General features: G+C 41.9%; 1 protein-coding gene across 1 annotated transcript in view; it reads left to right on the top strand.

Moving 5' to 3' along the window:
- celsr3 (cadherin, EGF LAG seven-pass G-type receptor 3) overlaps window positions 1–22,270 on the top strand; it is a 243,391-nt gene that overhangs the window by 217,801 nt on the left and 3,320 nt on the right. The window contains exons 28-34 of the mRNA XM_067999063.1: window positions 3,562–3,688; window positions 7,042–7,161; window positions 9,803–9,939; window positions 11,085–11,203; window positions 14,130–14,303; window positions 19,263–19,472; window positions 20,992–22,021. Of these exons, the coding sequence (XP_067855164.1) occupies window positions 3,562–3,688; window positions 7,042–7,161; window positions 9,803–9,939; window positions 11,085–11,203; window positions 14,130–14,303; window positions 19,263–19,472; window positions 20,992–22,021 (1,917 nt within the window). The remainder of the gene's footprint in view (window positions 1–3,561; window positions 3,689–7,041; window positions 7,162–9,802; window positions 9,940–11,084; window positions 11,204–14,129; window positions 14,304–19,262; window positions 19,473–20,991; window positions 22,022–22,270) is intronic.

Below are 22,270 nucleotides of genomic sequence, written 5' to 3'. Positions count from 1 at the left end.
CAGTTGTCGTTCTCCATTTATGTCACATGAGCTTTGTGTTGATTTGATTATTTCTCTCATTGAGTTTAGTTCCGTGTGAATGTATCTGCGTGTTTGCCTGTTATTCTGCCTGTATTAACCCAAATCTTCTGTTCTCCTGTCTTCATTTTCATTTCTCTCTTGTTTATTTTTCTTATTGTGTTTCTACCAATCTTTGCCCTTCTGCCCCTCCAATCTGCCATTTATTTTGACGGATTGGTAGAGATGAACAAATCAGGGAATCAAAAAATCTCAGTAACGCTCCAAAAAGATTTTATGTATAATTTTTTATGGACATTTTCTGACACTGGCCACATTACAGCTGAGAGAGTTTGAGGGCGTGGGCCAAGATTTTTTTTCCAGATGTGCCTTCAATGTGATCTTTCTATTTGGCTACACCTGGCTTATCACATTATGCTGCATCTACAAGTACAACTGACTAAACACACCCGGCTTGAGTCCATGAGGGACCAAAAACCACCTGAACCTTGAATGGCAGCTGCAGCTTCAAATGTCGAGGTTTCTGGCTGCCATCTTAGAACACACCATTTTTTCTTGTTGCCCTTGACTGGGCTATACCTGTCAACCTTCAGGTTTTTATGGCAATGAATCTCCCCCCAAAATTTTTTTAACCTGTTCAATGCAAAAACATCCTTTGGGCTCACTGTTCTCCATAGTAGGGATGTCCAAACTATAGTTCCCTTGTCCTGCCATTTTAAACCTCAAAGCCTATACAACTCAGTCTTCTTTACCCTTCTATTTCTTATTTTTTGGTTGGTCCTATTTGAAGTTTGTGGGTCTAAAGGTTTGGAGAGGGCTGTTTTTAACACTATTACCTCATTGGTGGATAAATCAAGATCTGGTAGTATCAGCAATTTAAGAGATATACAAGTTAATGGGAAATAGATTTAAACTTATATGTGGCCCATGAAGGCAAACATTTTGGACATCCCTGCTCTCTAGGAAATTTCCTGCTAATTGTATAAGGTACTGCTGGACTGCTGACACCAGACCTGTTGTCTTCAGGAGCAGCGAGAGAAATGTGGATAAAATTATGAGTAATAAAAATCTGAGTTTTCATTCCCCATTAAAAGGACAGGAATATATGTTCTGTAGTGCCATTTTCATGACAGCAGCTCATGAATGATATTGCTCAGGTTTGTACAGTGCAATAGCACCATCTGGTAGTAAAAAGCAGTACTACATGAACAGAAAATACTTTTTGTTTTGCCCCATTCCCACTTTGTCTAAAAACAGAGATTCTTTAAATCTTTCATTTCATACCCAGAGCACATCAACACAGTCGGATTTCAGTGAATTGTGGGCTAGGGGCTAACACTTTTGCTTAAATCAACACATTAAACATTTGTATGCCATTATACAACAGCATAATTTCAAGGTCTGTTAGGCTGAATTGTCCAGTACTGACTGCTTTTTCACAGGGGCTATGAGGCCTCTCCTTGATATCCAATTTTCCACTAAATAGCTCTGTAATCATTGATGGTTCTGTACTTGTGTGGTTGTATTAAAGTAGAGGAAATTATTGCTTACTCCCAATTTTCCATTTTGAAAGTTGTTGCAGTATTAAAGGCCAATAAAAGCAGCCATTGCCACTATACTGCCCTCTCAGTTTTGTACCATCTCTCACGATAGCTTGAGTCATGTCTTCATGGAGGTAATCAGGAAAGGAACTTTTTTCTTTTAAAAAAAATTGCACCCAATCCCAGCTTTGTGCTGTCTGCTGCTCTGATATTAATCACCATTTTTATGCTGAATATCATTAGCAGCAATTTTACACGTTCAACCTCTTACCACCAACATTAGAAGTGAACAGTGATGGAGAAGTCACTATTTCCAACTGGTTTTAAACCATAGCAATTATCCACAGGATGATCACTCCTCCTCAATATCCAAGCATTTTTACTCTTGAACATTTTTACTCTTGAATATTTTTACTGGATCTTCCCTCCAATTTGACTGGACTGGTGACTGATACTGCCATGTTCAATTCTCGGCCATGCCCTTCACCTTACCTGTGGCAGCATCCAGTAGGACAAATTGGGCGAGTAGAGAGATGCAGTGTAATTTACAGTAAAATGCCTGCAGTATAATCAGAGCCTGGAACATTTGAATTCTGGGTTTTGCTAAGAGGCTTGTTGGACAAAACAGAAATTGACATACATTTTAGGAATAAATATTCCTTTACTATTTCTTATTTGTTCCTTTGCCTTAAGTCACATTTAATAATAAACTACTGGACTGCACGGAGCCTTGCCCTGATATTTTCCTTCCTAGGTCTGGCCCTGAAGACTGGAAGACAGAGATGCTAAAAGATAAAAGAATTGCAAGCCAGCAACATCAACACTGATTTCTAGTGGCAAATTGTTATTACCATGGGGAGACATTTAAGAAAAAATGTAGTTACTGGGAGAAGGAGGAATTAGGACTCAAGAAAGGAAACAGATAACGGTTAGAAGAGTAACTAAATATTAAGACTGAATTTTGCACATAGAATTTCCAAATTGCAACCAATGTGTTAAAACATTTTTTTCTTTTCTCCTTGCTATTAGTTGTCACAATTTTTAGCATGCTGCAATTCTGCAAATTTCTCTTGAACTCATTGTAAGTTTAAGGTCTGTAAGGGTTCACCTCTTTCCACCCACAATGTGCAGTTTATCTTGTTCCCACTTGAGCAGTGTTCCCCCTGCAAAATCTTCTGGAAAACTGGGTGTTCTCTGATGTCTGTCCAGGCCTTATTTTTGTTTACGTGCTTAGGGCTACCAAGAGACGCGTGAGGAACTGGGACACCGGGATTAAACCTGGGCCCTACACAAACTTCAATCTTATCAGTTTTCTGTGAGTAGATGCCGTTTCCTCCGGGTCCCCTCCTTCATTACCCTTTTTTTCCAAAAGTAACTTTTCTCTGTATCTTCTCCCTCTTTTTCTCCCTATGTAGTCTTCTCACCAACAGACGACGTCTTCCAGCCAGGAGGATGAGTCAATTTGCCCTACATAATTTTCCACATCCGTTGTCAGCACCACCCCTATCAGGAGGCACAATTCATATGATGTAAATTCTTTCCCATATTCCCAAGCTGGAATATACCATTCCCTTGTATTCCATCTGGTGGAAATTCCCCCTTGTCACCATGCAAGAACTGGAATAGCCAACGTGACTAAGCTGAGAGGCAGCTTTGAGTGTGAGGCAGGCTCAGAACTTAAACCTATAAAATCCTGGTCAGGAGACGTATATCCTACTGTTACCTTTACCAAGCTGCAACCTTCCTCTTAATTATAATGACTCAACTGTTTAACAGCCCCATAAGTCCTCCCTACAAATGTATCTTACCGGGCCTATATTTGTCCAGCTCCTTTACCCTGATTAAAAACAATTTGTACCTTTTCTCCTATAATGAGCCCACCGCCCTCAGCACGTTTTTGTTTTAAATGTTGGCAGGTATGCTGTTTCTGCCGACACGCTGTGTTGTTCCCCTGCTCCGTGTCATTGTGTAGGTTATTCTCTGGTTCTCTCTGTCTCTCCAGTACCACAGTGCGAAGCTCCTTCATTCTGCTGCTAATCGTTAGTGCCACCTGGCTTTTTGGGCTGATGGCCGTCAACAACAGCATCCTTGCTTTTCACTACCTCTACACTGTTCTCTGCTGTTTTCAGGTAAACGCTTACTCTCACTAACCGTCTGCATGGGAGCGTGTTCTAGGATGTCCTACCTGAGTGGTGGAATTCAGCCCATTGATTCACCATATCGGATTGTGTGTTTAAAACTGTAACATTTGCAGCCAGTATGAGATCATCTTGAGCTTATCTCAAATTTCACAACTTCTTTGAAATGATCTCATGTTCTCATATACATTGAAAGTAACATTTGGGATTCATGTCTGTATGTCTTGTATTACAGTGTCTTGTATTACAGAATCGGCATTATTAACACGTCTCCACTCTGGGCAAAAGTTGAGAAATCACTTATGTGGTGCTTACATGTACAGTAAAGATTGTCAATAGTTACTTCCAGTACTAAATGCCCCAGGACATTGCTGCAGGAGTTTCTCAGGGCAGTGTCCTAGGCCCAACCATTTTCAGTTGCTTCATCAATGACCATCCCACCAACATAAGGTCAGAAATGGGGATGTTTGCTGATGATTGCACAGTGTTCAGTTCCATTCCAACTCCTCAGATAATGAAGCAGTCCGTGCCCGCGTGCAGCAAGACCTGGACAACATCCAGGCTTGGGCTCATAAGTGGCAAGTAACATTCACGCCAGACAAGTGCCAGGCAATGACCATCTCCAACAAGAGAGAGTCTAACCGCCTCTCCTTGACAGTCCACGGCATTACCATCGCCGAATCCCCCACCATCAACACCCTGGGGGTCACCATTGACCAGAAACTTAACTGGACCAGCCACATAAATAGTATGGCTACAAGAACAGGTCAGAGGCTGGGTATTCTGCGGTGAGTGACTCACCTCTTGACTCCCCAAAGCCTTTCCACAATCTACAAGGCACAAGTCAGGAGTGTGATGGAATACTCTCCACTTGCCTGGATGAGTGCAGCTCCAACAACACTCAAGAAGCTCGACACCATCCAGGACAAAGCAGCTCACTTGATTGGCACCCCATCCACCACCCGAAACATTCACTCCCTTCATCACTGGCGCACTGTGGCTGCAGTATGTAACATCTACAGGATACACTGCAGCAACACGGCAAGGCTTCTTCGACAGCACCTCCCAAACCCACGACCTTTACCACCTAGGAGGAAAAGGGCAGCAGCCACATGGGAGCAACACCATCTGCATGTTCCCCTCCAAGTCACACACCATCCTGACTTGGAAATATATCACCGTTCCTTCATCGTCACTGGGTCAAAATCCTGGTACTCTCTACCTAACAGCACTGTGGGAGAACCTTCACCACACGGACTGCAGCGGTTCAAAAAGGCGGCTCACCACCACCTTCTCCAGGGCAATTAGGGATGGGCAATAAATGCTGGCCTTGCCAGCGACGCCCACATCCTATGAACGAATTTTTTAAAAATGCCTTATAAAGGTCTTAAAGCCACACACATGCTAGATATGGTGTCTTATGCGCACTGTAGTTGATAGTAGATGGTATCTGAGATCAAGACAAAGTGTGTTGGTAACTGGTGTTACTGCCTTACATCTCAGACGGATACAACTATATAAATGAAGTACATCTCTTTTATAAATCATGTATGGTTCTAATATGATGTACATATAATGCACATAGGAGCACTGCTTTACACAGAATGCACTGTACCTGTGGCAGCTGAGATAGACTGTTATCTATCTATAAGTTATGGCCTCTGTCCATCATCTGTCAATCCGTCAATATTGGTGATGCTGTACTGATTCATTCTGAGTATTCCCTATCAATGTTATACAGATCAATGCAATGGAAAAAAACTTGAATGAAATTGATTGTTTTTAAGACTGAAGCTGGGTCTAATGGCTCCAGGGAAGTGAGAATAAAACCACAATGCAGATCAACTTGGGATGAAAATTAGCATTGCAATGGCAATTTTAATGTTGGTTTCTTTAACAATTTAATACTTACATAAGTGTTCAAAATACTCTCCTTAATTAGTTCATCCTTGGAAACTAAAATCAGTTTTCTGCAAGAATGCCACACAGTGAGATCAATTTGTAAAATGCTCAAAGGGAGGAAATCCCATTTTGCACTTGTACTTTTTTGCCAGAATTATCAACTGAAGGAATTTCAGCCCTAGGCCGACATTGTGGGATATAAAAAAAAACAGAGCAGCAAGGCACACTTATACTTAGGAAATTGCTATTTGGGTCCTCTGTTACAAAATCACTCCATTCAGGAAGTACTTAATTGTTCATCTGGACCATCAACACAGAGTTTTAACTAACTACTTCCGTATGTAATAGAAGTAATTAAGTAGTTAGTTTTTAAGTATCCTTCCCCCAAACCAGTTTTTAAATATTTATCCCTTCCCTGAATGGGAGCGTACACCCCAATACATAGCAACTAGTGACGACACTTCAAAACTACTTAATTGATTGTAAAGCGCTTTGGGGCATCCTGAGGTCGTGAAAGATGCTATAGCAATGGAACTTCTTTCTTTTCGTTATCTAGAGGGATAGTTATTAATGCAGTCAAAAGTCTGCAGTGTCACTCCTGGTACGTGCTGGGAGCACATATCTGGGAAGTGAACACTCCCAGCCCATGATTTTCTGTCCATTAATTTTAATGAATGGAAAATTGCAGGTTGGGAGTACGAAATTCCCTGGAGCAGGGCAGTGGAACCTTTATCTGCTACGTGACTCCCATGTCTTCAATGAACTGATGATGTCACGAGCGAACTCTCAGACATAGTACTCAGTCCTTCACAGTCCACGACATCACCAAATGGAGCAGGTGATAGCTGTTTAACATTGGACTTTAATAAAGGACTATTGGTTGTCAGAATATAAAAAGTACACTGTCAGCTTCAATCCCGAAGACACTTTCATTTATCGATCAACTAGGTCATGTTTGCTGTAGTTTGAGTGGGGCTGTACTCCATCAGGTCCTTTCTCTATTATAAACAGGTCTGATCACTCCAGGTTGCTCTTTCCTTCGTAGAAATCTTGACCATTACACATATTTCTTATGTTCTTACTTTCTCCCTCCCTCTTCCCACTGCTGTGCCTTGTTTATATGGCTACTAATTGAGATTTATACTTATGACAGAGGCATGAAGTAAATTTGAAGTGAATCTGAAATAGTTTTAAAGGACAACTTGCAGTGCCAGTTTATTCTGAGCTGACTCCTGAATGAACCTATGTCAGCCTTAAGTGAATGAGCCAAAATCCTGCTGGTATTTGTAATCCCACAGTACATCACATTCATCACCAAGGCCCTCTTGCACATACACAATGCATTTAGGATTAAGGTATAGAGGTGGTTCTGATATCTGGTCTGCTGCAGATTAAATGGAATTTTGAGTTTACGGTACTTATTGCTTTCTAATCTCCCGCAGGGACTGGCAGTTCTGGTATTGTTCTGCGTCCTGAGTGAAGAAGTGCAGGAAGCCTGGAAATTGACTTGCCTTGGGAAGAAAAACCAGGGCGATGATACAACACGAGCACCTCAGCTCTCGGTAATAAGACTTAAATGTTAAGTAGTGAAGCTGTTCTAGTAAATAGGAATGGTGTTAAAACTCTAAATTGCTTCTCATTCTCTGCTGATGAACCTCAGACGTGTAGCATTTATTTTATTGTATTTAGCATTCCTTGAGACCATGTACCCTTTCCCCCATTTTCTCCCTTCAAATGTATCACTGACCACACATCTTCCACAGCTGAGAGGGTGAGGGAGATGCGCTACAGCAAAAACCGTTGCCAGTATCATTGTTGACCCACATCCAGGAGGTACATGCCAGTGGTTCAGATTTTCCCTCTCCTCTACTTGGCGCCCCCACATACAATATGGCTGGGTTAAGGATACCAGAAAAGTGACGGTTTGAACCTGCATGACATAAGTTTTTGTTGCTTTCTCAAATAACAAACATTTGTGTTTGTTATTTCCTTGTACTGAAATGAAACGTGATTAGCTGGAGAAATCGCTTATGTGAGTAAGCAATTTTCTCTGTTGCAAACTAATTGATGTTAGTAGGTAATAACACTCAATTAAGATTTCACAAGGCCTGTGCAAAAAGCATAAATGTTGTCATTCTTCCATCATCATCTTCCACATCTCCACATTTGCTGCTTCAATTAGTCAATTAAGGCATGCAAGAACAACACACTGATCTGCATGCCATCTCTGGGACAACAGCTCACTTGAGACTGGGAATTGACTGCAGCAGTGATCAAACGCACATTTTATTGCTCCATTGCCCTGTGTGTAAGAGTACTAATATACCAGGGTTGGAGGTAAAAGCAATCATAACATTGTTGTCAGACCGCTTGTCTGACATCCAATCCTGGATGAATCATAATTTTCTCCAGCTCAACTTTGGAAAAACCAAAACCAAAGCCATAGCCTTCAGCCCTCACCACACGTTCCACTCTCTTGCCACTGACTCCATTCCCCCTCACCAGCCGCTGCCTCAGGCTGTACCAGATTGTTCCTGGTATTGGCACCCTATTTGATCCTGAGTTGAGGTTCCAACCCTATATCCTCTCCATCATAAAGACACCTACTTCCAGCTAAGTAACATCATCCACCTCCATCCATACCTCAGCCCATCCACTACCAAAAGCCTCATACACACTTCAGTCGTCTCCGGACTTGATTGCTCCAATGCTGTTTTTCCTGGCCTCCCTCCATCCACCTTCCATGAACCACAGCTTGTCCAAGATTCTGCTGCCCATATCCTATCCTGCATAAAGTTCTGCTGACTACATTGACTCCCTGTCCCCCAATTGCCCTCAGATTCAAAATCCTTGTTCTTATTTTTAAATCCTTCCATGGCCTCATCCTTCCCTATTTCTGTAACCTCCTCTAAACCCCCCCTCCCCAAACTCTGTCCCTCTGAGTCTGGCTCTTGTGCATCTCCCCTCCCTTCAACCCACCAGAGGCACTATAACCTTCAGCTGCCTGGGTCAAACTTTCTAGATTTCCCTCCCTAAACCTCTCCACCTCTTTCACCTCCTCTAAGAACCTGCTTAAAATCCACATTTCAACTGAACTTTAGGTCAACCCTTGCAATCGCTTCTTTCATGGCTTGTCATCCATTTTCCAAATACCTATCTGTGAAGCACCTTGGGATGTTTTCTGTTAAAGGCGCTATATAAATGGAAGTCCTTGTTGTATTATGAGATGAGTAATGGATGTGGTTGAATATCGTTTCAACTATTAGCACAAATGTGATATAACCTGGATATGTTATGTACACTAACTCACCCACTCAGTAATGTCCTTCCAGGCCTTACTAAAACTGCCCAAGTTGGTCTTTTTCTAACATTCCTGGTTTGCCATTCAGGAAAGAATATGTTATCTCTCATTGTCGATACAAACCAACATCTTGTTGCCTGGAAGATCTAAATGACATTTCAAGTTTGTATCCCCCTCCCCAGTAAATAGTGCCAACACAGGTAGTGTTACAGACATTGATACAGCTGGTAAGTACAGCAAAGGGCTACAAATAATGAAGCTGGACAGGTCTTCCTAAATTTTATATGAAAGCCTCGAGGCACAAGACAAACACATCTGTATTCTAAATAGTCACAGTTCTTCAGGGATTTGTGGTGTCAAGTATATCTCTCGAACTTGACTGAAGAACTCTTACTTTCATGAAGTAAGGAAGGAAAATTTTTATATTGAAGAAAAGAAATTTCAGTTCTAAGGATGTGATTGATTGTGTGGGTGTAGACAAATGTTTCTCATTGCAAGGGGCCTGCTGGGAATCAGCTTTCCACTGAAAACTTCATATTTAATTGATCTTTGTGTTTAAATAAAATTATGTTTGCGTTACAACATCTCTCTTGAGTACCAAGCATTTTGTTCGTAAAAATGAAGTATGTACTCCAATGACTATCCCATAACACAGTACTTACAGTGTATAAAAAAGAGCATGACGGTTCTAACAGTTTTAGAACTGAAAGCTTTATAATGAGGATGAAGTGTGTAATAGACATAAATTGACACTCTGCCTCTGTTTGCCCCAGCTCACGAAGAATTCTGGGTGTTTCATTTGAGTTCCTGTTTACCTGTGGATTTTCATTATTTTATACATACAGTAAATTCCTGCCATCAACCACTAATGTGTAGACAATATTTGTTCATCCTCTTCCTAGGGCTCCCACCCATACAATAACACATCACTGTTTGAGGAGAGCGGACTGCATCGGATAACACTTGGAACATCGACAATATCATCAGTAAGCACCGCTCGATCTGCACGGACTCACTCCAGCCAGCCTGGGTATCTCAGGTACGCTACCAGGAAATGGGCATTGGGCAAAGTCACATCACGCTTTTACATTGATGGGGAATACAGATACCTTTAATTAGAGTTCTATTCTGGAGGGAATTAAAGATACCTAAGGTATTGGCTAGGGGAATTTAAGTGAATAGAAATGTAAATTGCACATGTCTGGCAATTTTGGGGAAAAAATGGATCCCATATTAAGACTGGAAATACTTCTTTGCCCCAATTACCACCAAGTGGAAAGTTGCACTTTGAGCAATAAGATTACTTTTAGGTGCCATTCCTCATATTTTGATATGGCACCAACACAAGGTACTTACACCCGCAACAAACACAAGCAAAGGCAGCCATGTCATTGAGATGGCAGAGGCCTTCTGCCTCACTTTCCTTATCCAGTGCAAGAATGGAGCCCATTTTGAGGGAGGTCCAGAAGACTTTAGGCCCTGCATCCTGCCCCTCCAATCCTCTGATTATAGAGAATCAGGCAGTAAAGTTGTAGAAGCAGGATGGGTTGGAGGTGGAGGCCATCTGGCTACTGCTTTTGGACAACAGCAAAAAGGCCCGAAGTTGGTGGCCATTGCGGCTGAAGTAGTTGCATTTCCAGGCACGAGGCCACGTTGGGGCAGGCCATTTGAATCCTGTGTTATTATCTTGTAACACGCTCCACCTGGTTTGTTATCCCAAGTGTTTTTTTTCTCCATAACACACTCCTCCTCAAGCTGTTGACAACTTTTTGCTGGAGTATAGTTTTACAGATGCTGTGATACCTCACCCAGTGGCCATTCATGTCTCATTCTTGGTGGTGAGCATCAGCAGGCTTTTTGACAGCAAGGTCCATCACAGCTGAACCCAATCCTGTTCTCACCCAATGACCAGGCCCACACGCTTCCAGCATAAAGGAATGATGGAGGCACGATGTAATTTAGAGCTCCCAAAAAATTGAAAAATCCTAAACTCAAGGGAAATTCTCTTCTATATTGCCATTTTTGGTCTGTATTTCAATTTAGATTCCAAATGTGAAAGCCCTGTGCATCCACCTTTGTAATGTTTTAAAAAGATATGCTGACTGAATTTTGATGGTACTGCTACAGAATCTAAAATTTGTGCATTCGTCTTAATAGTCTTTGTCCTTCCCCCCCACCCCACAGAGAAAATTTGTTGGCACAACAGGGCTCAGCCTTGGATCAAACCTTGTTGGGTCACACTGGGCCCACTGACATAGATGTTGCAATGTTTCATCGACCACAAGATGCAGATGGAGGAGGAGGTGAGATTGTTACAAAATGTCACTGTGTGTCGATGCAAAAGTTTAATTTAACCTCCCTTTGTGAGATTAGTTTTTTTTGCTCAAGTACATTTTTTTCCCATCGTAATTTGACTCACCTGTCTCAACAGGTCACATACCTGCACAACATTGAACGGTGTTGATCTGTGGAGTTTTTCATGTCTTTCACTTAAGTGCTGCATTTTGGCAGATAGTACAGCGTTAGTTTCCCCCCCCCCTTCCCTTTACAGTCATTAACAGGGCACCATGTCATGTTTAACAATATAAAAAACCTTGAAATAAAGAAAGCTCATTCAGTCCATCAAACTTGTTCCTTCCACATGCCCCGCACAATCCACTTCATCATTGACTCTACCCAACCCATTGAATCTCCTGAGGGAAAGTTCTGTATAAACACTCCCTAAATATCCTAAAATTAAATCGAGCAAACTGGAAAACATGCATCCCTCCTAAAATCACTTTTTCTATTTAGATACAAGAGTGTCACAATAACATGGCGTAATGACACAATAACTAACTCAACGATATCGAGATGAATTGTCCCCATGGTAGTAGATTTTCAGCTGGGTGAGACTCATTGCCTGCCTCAGCCAATTTCCCAGTAGTCAGGGTAATTTGAATCATATGGGCACGCTTTGGCGCCATTTCTGCCACCACCTGATCACCTACCTCAGGTGGGAAGGTGTAAAATTGCTGCGGCAGTAACTAGATTTTCTGCCCCACGTGCCAAGGTTACTCTGGTTTATTGTCATTGATGTTGCAATGTTTGGTCAACCACAGTATGCAGGTAGGGGAGGGGTTGAGCATTTAGGAAGTAGTGTAACCAAAGAGGAAATTTGGCCCCATCATGTCACAGATAGCACTTGACACTAGAAATTATTGTTGATCTCCGTACAGACAATAACAGGAACTAACTCCCCATTTAGTTCGCCGCATTGTCTCCGATGGCATTACATGCTGCTGGAAGCAACCCTGTAAACAAAGCAACACTAGTGTCATTGGAGGCACTAAGAATCCTCTTGAGGGGGTATTTCCCAGGATCCCTTCAATGATTGGATGTTGGCAAGACAAATAAAAGCGGTGGCCACCAGCACCACTCCTTGGGTCTGGCCGCGGGAAGGCTGACCTCTCAATCCATCCTTATAGGCCAGCAGTGCTTCCCCAGGGAAGGTACCAGCTAGAGTGGCAAAGCCCTTTGCTCTAGCTGATCATTCCTGACTTTAGAGCAACTGAGTAACCATGAACCTGATGCATGTCCGTTGTTGCTGAATTCACCCAGGGTCAGGATCAGCATCAAGGGCACGGGTAATATAAGTGAGATATAAGTCTCCCCTGCAATTTTAATAAAAACATATATCCAGAAAACATTTTACAAATGTTTGCATTGCAGCGGTCATCTGCTGCAACACAAACTTACACTTGGCTCCAACATGACAGCTCTGAATTGTATTTTTCAGTACAGATATATTCCTGCCTGTTGTGGAAACTGAGCCATAGCTAATGATATTTTTAAAAAACCTTTAAATTCAACTGTATATCAGTTGAGCCAGGACAGTGGCCTTCTGAGCTAGATGCCATCCAGACACAAGTTTAAAAAGATGCTCTTATGTAAACAGATACAGAGTTTGTGGATAATAGATAAACACTAAAGCAAATATTTCCTTTCAACAAGCATTACCAAAAACGGACCTCTATTATATGAGAATCTCCACTTCCACAGTGAGACACATATTGCAAACTAATGAATAACTTATAAAAATGTCTGACTGATTATAATGTCGGCCAAAAAACAAGCCGTAGATCTGTTCTGTTACTAACAGTAAAAACAGGAACAGCCAATCTCAGTTTGATCTATATTAAACTGGCTGAGGAATTAACATTAAGAGCATTACGTAATGTTGAATTTTTAATCAATTGCTGTCTCCGTCACATGCTATCAGGGTCATGTATCATTCTCTTGCTAAGACCTGTTACCCGCCCTTTGCAAATGCTGCTCTTGAGTTGGCCACAGGAAAGTGTGCAACTGGAATGAAAGTGCCATGCGGTCACCATACCACCTAATGAACCCTTGCCAGTGTCGCCCATCTCCCAAGGACAAATATTAAAAAGTCTGCCCTTCGTACAGCTGAAGTCAGGTACAAAGGGCACAGAAACAAAATTATATCAACATCAAGTGTTGTTATGACTCAGGTATCCAATTGCCATCTGACTGCCAATCACACTTTTAAAAATTGACTCTCGCGATCTGGGCGTCGCTGGCAAAGCCGGCATTTATTGCCTACCCCTAGTTGCCAACTGTGTGGCTTGTTAGCCCGAGAACAGTTAAGAGCCAACCACATTGGTGTCAGACTGGAGTCACATATAGGCCAGAACAGGTAAAGGCGGCAAGTTTCCTTCCCTAAACTGAATTCAAATTCTCAAACTGCCGTGATAGGATTTGAACTCATGTTCTCTGGATTATTAGTCCAGACCTCTGGATTACTTGTCCAGTAACATAACCATTACAGTAAGAGGAGTGAAACCCACTTGAATAGATAATTTCACACCCATTCTGCTTTACAGAGGCAGCACTATAACTCCAGCCTAAGTGTTCAGAGCCTGGGATAACTATTGGTGATATCAGCTGATGAATGCTTCACATATTAATATGACATTAAAGTAAATGGTTAATGTCAGCATTAAAATAACGGACAAGGAATGTCACGTGAATGCATTAAGAATTCATCCACTTGTATTGCCAGCAGTAATTTCTAGGGTCATGGAGAATTGGAAACTGAAACTCATCCTATGTTTGGTGGCACTCACAATGGACCTCAGCACCATTACCACTTGCCTTACTGGTGAGCTAAGAAAAATTTCTCTTGTCTAGTCTTGAATTTTAAATGTATTTTGTCATTCCTGTGCACAGCCCATGATTCCGACACTGATAGTGATCTGTCATTGGATGAGGAGCGTAGCCTTTCTTTAGCATCGTCAGAGAGCGAGGAGAATGAACGATATCGAGGGAGGTTTCCACGCCGATTTAAGCGGGCTGCAAACAGCGAACGGCTGCTTACTGACCCACTGCATACAACCCCTAAAGGTGAGTAGAAAATGGCAAAAGGAAGCACAATACTTTGTCAGAATTAAAACAATTGCAGTGAATTTTGGCTGGCAAAATGGATTAGAAGTGAAACACTCCCTTTCTACACCTGATAGAGGAGATAACGTTCTCCTGTCTGCTGGGCATTTTATCCAAACACTGTCCTTCAACCTCTGGGGCTTGGGTTCAAATACAACCCTGACAGATGAGATCTAATCTTGTTTCTCTGTAAAACTGGATAGAAAATAGTCTTTTTAACTTTGAGACCTATTTTTGGATCAGTGAAACTCAGGGTGCATTTTACATTTCAAGTTTATTGTTGATGCACAGTAATTTTGGTCTTGTCCTGAAACTACTAGAAAAGTCAGGGCCTGATCTGAGTCTAAATGAAAATGGAGTGAAACTCCCTGGAGTGGATGGTTTCACACCACTTTGGTTTAACACCACATCTAGTATGAATCCAATGCAGTGTCAAACCTGCATTACTCCCTTTGGACCCCTGGCTTAACCTCACTTTAAATGTGTAGAGAACAAGGTTGCTCTCCTCCTCACTTCCTAAATATTTAAATGTTTAACAATTGGGATAGAGCTATGCCACATCTGTATCCAGGCAGACACACAATTCTCTCTTGGGCAAGCCAGCCACTGTAAATGTGGGTCTGCTGGAAGCTGAACTGTGCGGTGTAAATACAGCCTCAAACAGCTGCTTGTTGCTATGGTCTCTAAAGGAATTTGGACTAGATCTACAGCATGGTCCTAATTGCGTAGTTTCACACAGAGAAGTCACAAGGATGATTGGTTTCAGGAATAGAGATGTCACATTGATGCTGCAGAGGATTTGAAGGGTCCTGCATTAATAAAAGTGGAAAAGAATTTGGGCAAAAATATCTGGTCAATGTAAAGTTGTTCAAAACGAGATTAATACAGTGCTGGGTATATATAGTATAGGATCGGACTCTCTTCCCCTCCCCCCAACGACATCATAATGTTCTATCTCCATTACGTAATGGGCTATTGGTAGTAGTTCCCATTAAAGATAGTGCAAGGCTGGGACAGGCATTAAATTCGACATAAAGCACCTGCTAGGCTGCTTCTGACCAGCCGGTCTAAAACATAAAACACGGCAGCAATTCTGAAACATCAGTAAGTGTACAGATGTAGGGACAGATTTTTCCGGTCCCGCAACTTGCAGCTAGCTATTGGGTCGCCTGGGCGCAATGCAAAGATGAAAATCGGACAAGGAAAAGCACACTCCCTTAATGGACCCGGCCCGATTTTCCGCTGTTTAAATGAAAGGATGGAAAAAAGGGCGATTTCCTACTTAGGGATTTGCGCTCCTCCCCACCCAGTTTTCTTGTATTCACTGTGCCTGGGCCATCCAATAGCCCCAGGCCGTTAATAACCCCAGACACAGGAACAAGGAAATCTGACCCATGTTTTCTAACATTTGGAATTGTGTAACAATTCAGATAAGTGTAATTCTGCTTTAAAACAAGCTGTTTCTGGACAAAGGTTAGTATCAAGGTTAAAATTAGAATTGTGACTTTCCAATAAATGTATTATCTGTTAGGAACAAGTGTTTGCTGGTCTCTGCTTCTGGAGAAACTAACTGCAATTTTCCTTTCCCAAGTTTCAGTAGCGGCTCGATCCATTAGGTATATAATAAAGAATATAATTTTCCTAATGAACACAAGCAGCAGATTAATCACTCACATCTCATCTCCCCTTTGTAAATGCTAATCTATTAATTTTTGATCTGAGCAGATCAGTTTAGCACCTCATTATTCACTCACTAGTGTACACAGAATGTTTTAAATGGCTCGACACCCTCTTAAACGTTCCTATTACCGGAGATGTAAAACAGCTTTTGTAAATAAATTATGGCAAGCTGTATGGGGACCCTTGAGAAGAGTATAACCTGGAAATTACACTGCAAGTATTATCATACGAACGTTTAACATGTTCGGATCAAATTCGTACGTGTGGACTTTGGGCGAGAGCAGGATCAGGCTTAGCTGTGATAATCTCCATGATCTACTGACGCTAACTAGGCTCACACATGAAGAATAACTACTTGGGCCAACTACTGGAAGCTGTGCCGCAGCTAGATTCGGAGCATTCAGGAGAGTTGGAAGAACGAAAAGCAACAAGAAAAAAGCGAGACTGCCAGTTTTGCGGTGTGGATTAACCCACTGGTTAGTGGTTTGGGACTACTCAAACCTATTTTGCTTCGTTACATTGCAGCCAGCAGGGGAAGGAGATATTCATCCCATTATCTGTTCTGGATTCATATCCTGGCCACAAAGAGATATGGAGAAGGGCCTTTTATACAAGAGAATTTTAAGTATGGATTTATTGAGTGAATACATACTTTGTAGTATCACAATCTGAAATTATTCAGATTTTGATATAACTTATATATTTGCGCAAGTTAATTACATTTATTATCCTCTCTTCCTTTCCTTCCCCACCCATGTTTTAATGGAATTTTCTCCCTTCTTTAGGATTCCTACCAACCTATTCTCTAAGAGGTGATCTGCTTCCGGGTTGCTAGAAAATATGGATGAGCTTATCAAGTTCACTGGCTCTCAGATTTCTGGCTTCCTCCTTATGGAGAAATCCTTTGGGTTTGTTCAACCCGCCCCCCAAAACAAATCTTTTCAATGTGGATGACTTATATTGGGTGCTCATTTAAGCAATTACAGGAGCTAAAGTGTTCCTTTTGCTAATTGGGGCAGCTCAATGGTAAATTAACATGCTGTGCCACTGGTTCACCTGTTCAATGGTAGCCTGCATTTGCTTTGGTGTTCAGTACTCATCAGCCCCTTAGTTATTCCTCTCTACCTTTTAAAATAGTTGACCTTAATCTTTTTAATAAATGTCAGACAATGTGGGGGGAGGGGGGGGGAATTCTCGTGCTCTGAAATGTCCCAGAAAAAGTAATTACTCAAAAGGTAAATTGATGGCCTGGTGTTTGTGGTCCCAGTGGACAGTATTCCATTTGATAACTCGTTAACAATTTTGTAGCTTTTTAATAGGCTTTTCAGTGAGTTTTTCTGGGGTTTGTGTCTCTGGTACAAGGTTAATTACCTTTATTTATCAGACACCTGGGTGTCTGAAGAAGATTAAGGATCCTCCACATCTTTTGGTGGATTGAAGGAGAGGAAGAATTAAGCTTGAATTGTCTTCATGTATTTTAGCAATGTAATTAAAGGTAAAATTCTTATGGGGGTGACAGTGCTGTCCATGTCGAGCCTGCACAGGACTACAGGTAAATTCCCCTTCCCTGAGAATACTGCTGCTAACTACCACGAACAACATACTAGAAAGGAAGAAGAAAGCAAATATGCTTTAAATGGAAATGGCTTAGAAAATATCAATCAGTGTTGATTGGGAAGTCCCTGTCACATTTCACATTGGTACTGAATGATGAGTTAATCAGGCGGAGTTGTAAGGACACACTTTATCCCTGATTTTGCAAGCCTGGCAAAATGTGTGCCAGGAATGTCAGGCTGGTCCGAGTTAGCCCATTGTGGGCATGTTGTGGTGACTGTACAATTTTGTGGTCAATTAGCATAGGGTGTCAACACAGCTTTGGCCTTGAGGCAGCAGCTAACCTAAGGAGCCATACACAAAATCTGGCCAGCATCTCAAACGTAAAGGGATGTGCACACAAAAGGGAGCAAAAATTGTTTCAGCCTTTATAGAACTTCAAAATGAATTTTAAATATTTGCAAACCTTTGCCAAGATGCAGGTTGTGCAGAAGGAAGAAAAAGCATCAGACAGAAATGAAGTGAAAGGAAACCCGATGTGGAGTCACAGAACAGAATCTGGGCAAGTGTCAGAGCGGTACAGAAACTGCCCCCCTGCTTGATGGCATAGTACGCATGCTGCTGCATGTGTGCAAGGAGAGTCTCATTTAGCACTTCAGGGCAGACTTCCCACAGGACAGCAGTGCCTCTTGGCTGTCAAAGATGACAGCATGGCTCAACAATCTGAACAATACATGGGTGCTATCTACTGCACCCTATACATTCAGGAATTTTGGCACCCAGCGACATTCTATGCTCCTTCAAGTTGATGCCTCTTTTCCAAAGGGAAAGTGATGAACATGTTGCCTCTGGCAAACACAGCCTTTCGGTTGTCCTACCTGTGGAAAGATAAATCACTGATTTGGCACAGTTACCAGTGGTGGCTTGAAAGGATCCAGTGGTGTAAAGGTTTAATACATGCTCACATGAAGGGCCACCTGCAGCTTGACTTCCAAGCTATTTGTCTTGGTCTGTAAGTGTTGGTGTGTACATAATGTTATTGCACCTGCATTTGTTGACCCTCATGAACTCATCTTGCTCATCCAAATCGTGCAATGCTATCAGAACGTCCAAAGGAATTCCCATCCTCACTACTGCACCTAGTGCTATTTCAGTGTCAAATTATTCCCAAAACAAGTAACTAAAAATGCAAAAATGTTGCCTCCACAACAAACAATAATGAAGGGATCAAAATGCAAACAAATTTCAATGCTAAAATGAGGAAAAAATTTTGCTGTAAGAATCAGCTTGAGCAGGTTAGGTCATGGTATAGTTATGAGCCCATTTTATATGGGCAAACCTCATATCAGGGCTGGAACAGGCTAAAAACCAATCAAATCCAGCGAGGAATCTACTTGCATAATTCTCGAGAATTAGACTCGCCCACAGCACAGCCTTTCCCACAACCTGAAATTTCTTTGCCGCACAAAATGTGGTAGGCAGTGCCTTGGGCACACAGGCCTGCCAGCTCAATTTTACAACCTCCTCTCGACCCAAATGATGCTCTGCATGCAGAGCAGAAACTCAGGATATCAGTCTTTTTGTGCTAATTCACATTTCTTTGCTGTGGTAAAACTTGCTCAGAACTTGCACTTTGCTTTGTTTGATGCAGGCAGTGCCAGTAAAATGCTTCATTATATTTTACAGATTGTGATGGCAATGATTTAATATCCTATTGGCCAGCACTGGGCGAGTGTGAAGTTCATGCCTGCTCACTGCAGAAGTGGGGCTCAGAAAGAAAGCTGGGTCTTGATTTCAACAAGGATGCCACTAACAACAACCAACCTGACATGTCCATTGCGAGCGGTGATGAGAATACATCAACCAATCTGTTCAAACAAGAGCGACAGAGGAAAGGTAAAGGGTCACAAGGAAAAATTGTGAAAAGAGGCCTCAGCAATGATGAAGAACTAGAGGAATGATGCTATAAAATACGGAATCCTCTATGGAGACAAGTAAAGTAGAGAAGATCCACAGGATAGCCAGTAGAAAGCTGAAGGGCATATTGATATACAATGAGGAATGGCAGAATATATCAAGGGTGCAAAATATGGAGCAGTGGGATAAGCAAGAAAGAAGAAAAAGTTCGCATTTATATAGCACCTTTTATGCCCTCGGGACGTCCCAAAGCACTTCACAGCCAATGAAGTACTTTTGAAATGTAGTCACTGTTGTAATGTAAAGAAATGTCAGCCAATTTGTTCACAGCAAGAATCCACAAGCAACAATGAGCTAAATAACCAGATAATCTGTGTTTTTAACGATGTTGGTTGATGGATAAATATTGGTCAGGACAACATGTTGCGCACACACAATAAGGAGCAGTGGCATTTATCAAGGATAACACATGGGTCAAAGTGTGTTCTGGTCTTGAATCATTCTCCAAACTGTGTCATTCTCTACAATAAAAGCAAGTAAAGTTTATGGGGCAGGGAAGTTTATTTCATTTTCATCATATTTCTGTTTTGCCTAACGTGCTTATACCAGAAGGCAGGCTCATATTATTGAATACCATGATTTGAACAGACGTGTATTTTACAGACTTATTGTACTCCTACATATAAGGCTATGACACACTCGAAGTTTGAATAATGTCAGCCAAACCCCTAGAAGTGTGTTAGTCTTGTAACAAAACTTTTCTTTGTAAAAATGTTCAGTTTAAACCTCCAGATGAAAGCTTGAAGCTTTACTGTAATGATAAAAAGTGTTATTTTAAATTTATCTGAATGTTAGCGCTTCTATATTCCATCATACTGAATAACCCTGTCCGCATATAGAAATATCATAACGAACCCTATTAATTTTCACTTTAAAAAATGTATTACTTTTTAGTTTAAATCTATTTTGCCAAAATAAGGCCAGTACATGGACATTAAAATCAATGGCTGGAGAATTGAGAGTGCTAATCTCCACACTCAGCTCTTCGGTCTACATTCCCATCGAGTGAGAGACACTCTGTGTAAGGAATGGAGCCTCTCAATTTTGGGCCTAATTGGTTTACTAGCATTAAAAATGCTGACACATCTCTCTGGGTGCTATCAGTCCTCTGCTCACTGAAGAAGTGCACGTGTGATTCTAGACAGTGAATACTGGTGAGCTGTTTGACTGGGAGAACTAGATGTGATCATGGCCTCACTGAACATTCAGACATGTGCACTTTCCAATGGAAGTCATCAGATAGCAGTCAGGAGTGGGAACCCTGAGAAATTTTTCTCCGCCCAACTAAGGGTCACTGAGATCAATTGTAGTGCCTCTACTGCTACCTGTCCTGCAATTGGAGCTGGTGCAAAATGTAAATAATTTAATTTGACAGCATTATTATCTCTCACCTTGATGAGCACAAATAATGAAATAATGTATAATATGTTTTATCTAGGTATTCTGAAAAACAGAATGCAATACCCATCTGCTACACTGAAGAACGAAAGCTTAACTTCCATCAACAGAATGCAGATTGAGTTGCCTTGGTACAATACTTCAACTCTAGGTCCCAGGGTCGTTCCGGCAGCCTCCTACGGCCGAATGTACTCAGGCGCTGGAAGTCTGTCTCAACCGGCTAGCCGATATTCATCCCGCGAACAATTAGACATGCTAGTTAGGAGGCAGATGTCTAAGGAACAGCTGGACGCACTCTCTAGCAGGCATGCATCTCGAGAACGACTAGAAACTGTTCCCAGCAGGCATGGGTCCAGAGAACAGCTAGACACAATCCCAAGCAGGCATTCTTCTAGAGAACATCAGGACACAGTACCCAGTCGACATGGGTCAAGAGAACAGCTAGACACAATACCAAGGAGGCACGGTTCTAGAGAACACCTGGATGCATTACCTGTAAGACAAATGTCCAGGGAATGGCTAAACACGGCACCCAATAGACAGATGTCTAGAGAACAGATGGACACTGTTCCCAGTCGACATGCATCCAGGGAGCATTTGGAGGCACTGTCAAATAGACAATCCTCCAGAGAACATCTAGATACACTGTCTAGAAGACAACCATCTAGGGAGCAACTAGGTCTAACATCAAGTCAGCAGTCTTCTCGAGAGCAACTCGACTCATTGTCTAGAAGGTACTTATCCAGAGAGCGTTTAGACGCAGTGCCTAGCAGGCATCCCTCCAGGGAACATCTAAATACTCTTCCCAGAAGACAGCCTTCCAGAGAGCAATTAGGACCCTTGCCTAGCCGACAGCCTTCTACAGAGCAGTTGGATATCCTGTCCTCCATCCTTGCTTCTTTTAATTCTTCCGCGCTTTCTTCTGCTCCCTCCACCACCACTCCTTCTGCCCCACAGACGACTTGTACCCCTTCTGGGGCACAGACATCCTCAATGACCTCTGCCCCATGCCCTTCAACCCCACACTCTGCAACATCACACAGCATCTCGGAGATCTCTCCAGATTCAGAGTAAGTACAAACTTGAGACCACCAAACTGTTGTGACTACTGGACTGATACCAGTGTTCGAATGACATTTTAATATGGACTGTAGTTGTGAACTGCAGTGCTAATGCACAAATAGCCAATAATGGGGGCAGTACAGAATTGTCTTATTGGGCACTTATTAAAAGAATATATGTATACAATAATGCAGCACAATAGTGATGAGTGTTGCTGAACTAGTGCACTGCATCACAGTGTTAGGATATGAGCACAG

The sequence above is a fragment of the Heptranchias perlo genome, chromosome 17 (genome assembly GCF_035084215.1).
Source record: "Heptranchias perlo isolate sHepPer1 chromosome 17, sHepPer1.hap1, whole genome shotgun sequence".
NCBI lineage: Eukaryota > Metazoa > Chordata > Chondrichthyes > Hexanchiformes > Hexanchidae > Heptranchias > Heptranchias perlo.
Note: the sequence above shows the minus strand (reverse complement) of the source record. Positions and strands in the feature narration are given on the sequence as shown.